Source organism: Arachis ipaensis, chromosome B07 (genome assembly GCF_000816755.2).
Source record: "Arachis ipaensis cultivar K30076 chromosome B07, Araip1.1, whole genome shotgun sequence".
NCBI classification, from domain to species: domain Eukaryota; kingdom Viridiplantae; phylum Streptophyta; class Magnoliopsida; order Fabales; family Fabaceae; genus Arachis; species Arachis ipaensis.
This window is the reverse complement of record NC_029791.2, coordinates 33019146-33025426: the sequence shown is the minus strand read 5'-3', so window position 1 is coordinate 33025426 and position 6281 is coordinate 33019146. Positions and strand designations below refer to the sequence as shown.

At 35.0% G+C, this 6281-nt stretch overlaps 1 protein-coding gene across 4 annotated transcripts; it reads left to right on the top strand.

The window, feature by feature from the left end:
* Positions 7-5821, top strand: LOC107609197 (probable glycosyltransferase At5g03795). 4 transcript variants are annotated; one of them, XM_016311062.2, is made up of 8 exons: positions 7-195; positions 800-878; positions 1167-1410; positions 1494-1814; positions 2735-3021; positions 3672-3904; positions 4751-4908; positions 5463-5821. In XM_016311062.2, the coding sequence occupies exons 3-8, from the start codon at positions 1261-1263 to the stop codon at positions 5562-5564; spliced, it is 1251 nt and encodes a 416-aa protein (XP_016166548.1). In that variant the 5' UTR covers positions 7-195; positions 800-878; positions 1167-1260; the 3' UTR covers positions 5565-5821. The 4 variants fall into 4 exon arrangements, with proteins under 4 accessions (XP_016166548.1, XP_020963260.1, XP_016166547.1 ...); XM_021107601.1 differs by having other exon boundaries at positions 1160-1410; XM_016311061.2 differs by having other exon boundaries at positions 7-278.

The following is a 6281-nucleotide window of genomic DNA, read 5'->3' as shown; positions in this document are numbered from 1 at the left end:
AGGGGTTCCCCTCCCGGCCCCCAATCCTCTCTCAGTCCCACTCTGAAAGTCTGAAACGGGCCAAAGGGGAGAAAGCCGTCTCGTCGCCGGTTCGTCTGCGCCTTCACTGCTGTCGCTTCGTCTGTGCCTCTGTCGGCGTCTGTTGTCTCCGTTCGCGTCGCGTCGTCCCTGCGCCTTCACTGCGTCACCTCGCCGGTCTGCGTCACCTGGCCTTCACTGTTTCACTCCATTCCTTCTTTGTGGTTTGAGCGAAGCCGTCAAAAACCATATCTGATTTTGTGAGTGTATCACAAAAGAAAACGTAGTTTTAGTTGAAGAAAACAAAGATAAAACCATTTCTGATTCTGTGTTTTCCTGATTGTGGCTGTTTTTCCATGATTGTTACTGTTTAGGGTTGATTGATGCTGTTTAGAAAACCGATTCTGATTCTGTTTTTTCATGATTGTGGCTTTTTTTTCATGATTGTTACTGTTTAGGGTTGATTGATGCTGTTTAGAGTTGATTTGTTTTATATAGTTGCTGTTTGTGGCCTTGTAGGAATGTTGATTATTGATTGATGCTGTTTTTTCAGAGATATGCATAATATTGATTTATACATTGCTTGACTGAAATATGCAATGGTTGGATAAGCTGTGAATTGTTGTTTTTTTTTTTTTTTTTTTTTAAATCTGTTGCGAATCAAAATTTCATTTAATAGTTTATTGTTTTTTTGATGATTGAAATCTGCTGATTGATTTTATCCATGGACTTCAATGTTGTTACCTTGGTTATGTATAATTCGCTGGTGTTGATTGTGCAGATGCATATTTAGGACTTTCAGGGCAAACAACCCAGTTATTCATCAATGACAAATGATTCTTTGTCAACTTGGAAAGGAGGTAGATATTGATTTGTCTTTATCCTTTTTATGTTCCTTTTATGCAATTTTGTTGTTCATGAAATTTTAAGTTAGTGGTTCAAGAAGCTGGTAAGAAACCTGTTGTTGGTAGATAATTGGATATTCAAGTGAATGTGTGTTTCTGAATGTTCTTAATATTAAATGTAAGGTTTGAGATCTATTCATAGTTTTTAAATTTGAAGTTTGAATGCGATTATTCAGTGTGCATGTTTACATAGGTTCTATTGACAATTTTATATTTTTTATTTATGTGGGAACGAGTTAACAGGTTAAACCAGTGATCTAGTAGTCTGACCGGTTCAATCACCGGTTCGGTTCTGACAACTATGCACACAAACACCATCTTCTGAATCATTCATCCAATGCTGATGAGTTCCACCGTGAAGCAAACCCAGCAGCTGTCCCCAAATCATGGCCTCTTCTCTCTCCGTGGCGCACTTCTCACCCTCGCCATTCTCACCCTTCTCTCCTTCACATTTCTCTCCCTCAAGTACTCCACCCCTTCCCCTCAGGTACCAATCACCAAATTTTCTTTTTCTTTTTTTTTTTTCAGCTGAAAAAAATTGAAAAAAAAATTAATTTTTGGGTCTTGAAGATCTCTGTAGCAAAGCTTGTGGATCCTGAAGTGAAGGAACACAATGATGAGGAAGAAGGAGGAGAAGAGTTGTCTGATATATACCACTCGCCGCGAGTTTTCAAGCTGAATTACGCGGAGATGATGGAGAAGTTCAAGGTTTATATATATCCTGATGGAGATCCCAAGACATTTTATCAAACACCTAGGAAGCTCACTGGGAAATATGCCAGTGAGGGATATTTCTTCCAGAACATTCGGGAGAGCAGGTTCCGAACCCTCGATCCGGATCAGGCGCACCTCTTCTTCATACCAATCTCCTGTCATAAGATGCGTGGCAAGGTAAACATTTTTCAGTGTTTTTTGGTTTTTGCAATGTCTTTGGATTAGTTTAACTAACTGTATTTGCAAGAATGTGTAGAACTTTGTTGCATAGGGGAGCGTTGGCATTTTTTTAAGTGTTGGTTGCTATTGAGATCTGAGAAGGTTGTGGCATTTGGTTGATGTTTTAGTGCCAATAGCTGTGTTGTTATTATGGTAATATGTTAATAATGGTAATGAATGGTTTTTAAGGATTAATTTTGATAAGGAATGAGGATACGGCAAATTGTTTGAACTTTGTTTCGGATATGCGTTACTAGCATCTAGTAGTGATATTACTTAAGATGCTAGGCCAATATGTGCTGGAAATGTTATCAATTGTTGGAGGTTGTGGTTTTTATGAATGTCTTGATGATCACCTTTTCGCCTTCGGTGAAGAATTAGGGACTGGAATTTCATGATGTAGGAATTATGATCATTTTGATAGTTAAATCATCATGGAAGATGCACAGATCTTATTTTGGCTTACTTCTATTTCTCTCTTTTTCATGTGGATTTATGCTTAGGTTTCGTTTATTAATTCTTTTCCTTATATGCCTTGAACTTGGTTTTTGCTTGTGCGAGTTCCCTTATTCATGTTTGTACAGAGGATCTGCTTTTTAGCCCTTTGTGCGTGTCTTAATTCAATGCTTATTTATTTTCTCTATTCACATGTTCACTTACCTTATTTTGAGGCTACATCTTCCTGATTTCCATATACTGTGCGACTCGATGATGGCAGTTTATAACTGTTAAAGATTTTTTATTGTGTACCATGGATTCACATTGAAAGAGGAAACATTGAGTAATGAAACATGAATAACACGTTATATTAAGCTTGTATGGTTAAGTGCCTGCTTCTTGTATGGAGTGCTTTCTCATGGTTGTATATTATTATGCAGGGCACATCTTATGATAATATGACAATAATTGTCCAAAATTACGTGGAGGGCTTAATAGCCAAATATCCTTATTGGAACAGAACCTTGGGTGCTGATCACTTCTTTGTCACTTGTCATGATGTTGGTGTAAGGGCAACAGAAGGGCTTCCATTTCTTATCAAGAATACCATTCGAGCAGTGTGCTCCCCTAGCTATGATGTTGGATTCATTCCACACAAAGATGTTGCTCTCCCTCAAGTACTACAGCCCTTTGCTCTTCCAGCTGGAGGGAATGATATAGAGAACAGGTGAAGATTTAAGACATAATATGCTCTTTAGGCTTCTATTGTTAATTACGTGATTATGAACTGGGAATTGGAATATTTATGTTCAGATGACTTATTATTATCCTGCATTTTGGTTTTGGATTGTCTGACAATCTTTTTAAGGCCACCTTGACAGTGATGCTAATTACTTGATATTTCCAGGAATGAATAGAATCCTGAATCTTGAAATTGGTCATAACACACAGGTCTTCAATTTCTAAATAACCTTAAGCTGCAGTTGCACTTCACTTGATTTTTTAGTAACATAGCTGAATATTATCTTCTTTGCAATATCTTCCATGGAGAGGACATTAGTTGCAAAGAGATGAAAAGTATTACTATCACAAATGACTTATAATCTCCATATGCAACGAAAAACATAGATTAAGTTTAATTATTGATCCTGCATGAACTATATTTAAAACATATATTATTTTCTTGTACAATGGTATGGAGAGGTGATACATAATTCAATATTTCAAACAACAGGTTTATTCGTGATTCTTAGATTATTTAGTTTGCTAGTACATAGATTATTGATATATAGCTCATGCTTTAAGATGATTAGACATGTCTACATGAATATTTAATTATTTATTCACTCTCAACCTTTGTAAATATGGGCTATGCAGGACTAATCTTGGATTTTGGGCTGGTCATCGTAACTCTAAGATTAGAGTCATTCTTGCACGTGTATGGGAAAATGACACTGAACTTGACATTTCTAACAATAGAATTAGTAGGGCTACTGGACATCTGGTATATCAGAAGAGATTTTACAAGACCAAGTTTTGTATATGCCCTGGTGGTTCACAGGTTAATAGTGCTCGAATAGCCGACTCTATCCATTATGGATGCATCCCTGGTAGGAGTCATCATTTCTAATGGATTTCCCCCCTTAATTTTATAGTTTCAATTCAAACATCTTAAAAAGTGCATGCCTATTGGATAATCATACCTTTTATTATGTAATGGTTTTAGTCATGTTTCTTGGATGACATGAGATGGGTAGATTTATATTGCAATTCTCTTAAATTGGTATTAACCTGTTAGATGACTAAGTTCTTTGTGCTTATGTTACGATACATATCAACTAGTATTTATTAACTAACACTAGCAAACAGTAACTTCCACTGAATAAGCTTTAGTAGCTTTTATCACCCATAGGCTATAAGATTCAAGACTGTAAGTTTCTGTTCTATTGATTTGGAATTGCAATTTTATTGATATTAGATTGTTGATTATCTGAAATATGGTAATGTAATAATCAATTAATTAATAGGCTTCTAGTATGTGCTCAATTTGAAAATGTAGATCTCTTAACTGGAATAAATAAATAGATTTTTTGTTTTCCTGAAATTGTTTGGGTTGGATTGAGGTAGAGAATGAGTTCCATGGGATCAAATTTAGGAACTTAACTCCATCTATCCATCCCCCGTAGCCAAGTCATGAACTGTGCCACACAAATTTTGTATAGATCCGTTTTTTTTTCTTCTTCTAGCCACTAAAAGCAGTCATTTCTGTAGCAATATGTTTGTTCATGATCTCAAAAAGTATATGTAGGATATTGTGAGTGACATTTGAATTTTAACTTACCAAGTATTGTTATGTGATAAGATTTTGACTTTGATGTCCTTGCTTCTGAGATGGTATTTTATGTGTATTTTGTCAATCTTGTACTTGATCTGAATGTTTGGATGCCATTTTGCAGTGATATTATCAAATTACTATGACCTCCCTTTTAATGACATTGTTGACTGGAGAAAATTTGCTGTTGTACTCAAGGAGAGTGATGTATACCAACTAAAACAGATCCTCAAAAATATATCACATGCTGAGTTTGTATCACTTCATAATAATTTAGTCAAGGTAAACTACTCTCACTATATTTCTGGAATCTATATTTAAATGTTTTATTTTCTTTTCTTCCCATATTTATATTTTGTTTGAAGTGTTTGCAATATTAGACATGTGTTAAAGAGGACATGTTGAAGTCTGCCCTAGCTAGAGGTTTTAAAATGTTGAAAACCCATGGTGAAACAATTAAGAAATTAGAATGTTAATTATTTAAATACGAATATGATCTATGATATAATCCTACTGCATCTCGTATAAGCCTGATGAGATGGCTTAATTGTTATTGAAGAGCCAGCAATATGCATAGTTAAAACGGAAACTAAGAAAAATTGGCCCATAATATTTTTTATCACAAGTTGCCTTCTTGAGAGAGCTTTCACAAATGTTGTGTACTGATGCTGCATCTTACACTGAACCAATACACCTCACCCAATTGGGTATGTATTGGGGGTCAGTCGACGATGTTGGATGAGTACAAATAACACGTACTTAGACTTTTTCATTGCCAATCGATTTATTTATTGATATATTTGAACTCACAAGAAAGCTGTGTCATGTTGTACCAGATTCAGAAACACTTCCAATGGAATACACCACCTATATCATATGATGCATTTCATATGGTAATGTACGACCTCTGGCTACGCCATTACACGATCAAATACTGATGATATGAAGACTCATTTGTTTTGTATGCATCATACAGTTTTAGTAACCCCAAAGAGAAATACTTCAAATATTCAGTTTAAAATTTTGTTCTATAACAGCTGGTTTTCCAATACTCTTGCACCCTTAACAATTCTTTATTTATTCATTTGCCGTGAGAATCTTGCTTGCGATGAAAATAGTGCTAGGCCATGACTGTTAAATGATTGTGCTATATTACATACCCTAACTTAATCTATGTTGAGTTGTGTTTTTTCCACACTAGTTAGATTTCAATGGTTTCTGTTTGTAATTGAGGGGTAAAATTGAGTTTAGGTTATTGAAAAATTAAATCTAATATTTACGCAATTAAATACATTTAGTCATCCACAATATAGTTTCTGCTGACATTGAATGAGCATGCTTCATATTTATCTACACATAACCACAGTTTTGTCGTACCATATAAGATTATTTTCACTCCAATTTTAATTTTCACATTTTAATTTCAGCTAATAAGGCTATTTATTGAGAAAGCCTAAGGGCCAGCAGTTTTATTAAAATTTGGTCAGCAGTTTTATTAAAATTTAGTCAGTACTTAACTAGCAAAAGAAAAATGACTAATTTTACACTATTAGATGTAATTTCACACTAGTAAAAATACTAATGATGGCTAATTGATGGTTGCAAATCACCAAATTTGCTGTCTCTTAGCATTCCTATTTATTAACTGTTTCTTG

What these genes read in the sequence shown, in the direction of transcription:
- LOC107609197 (XM_016311062.2), top strand. Translation starts at nt 1,261, where the DNA reads ATGCTGATGAGTTCCACCGTGAAGCAAACCCAGCAGCTGTCCCCAAAT. An exon ending in ACTCCACCCCTTCCCCTCAG is followed by an intron (nt 1,411 to 1,493) that starts GTACCAATCACC and finishes TGGGTCTTGAAG; the next exon opens with ATCTCTGTAGCAAAGCTTGT. An exon ending in GGGAATGATATAGAGAACAG is followed by an intron (nt 3,022 to 3,671) that starts GTGAAGATTTAA and finishes TGGGCTATGCAG; the next exon opens with GACTAATCTTGGATTTTGGG.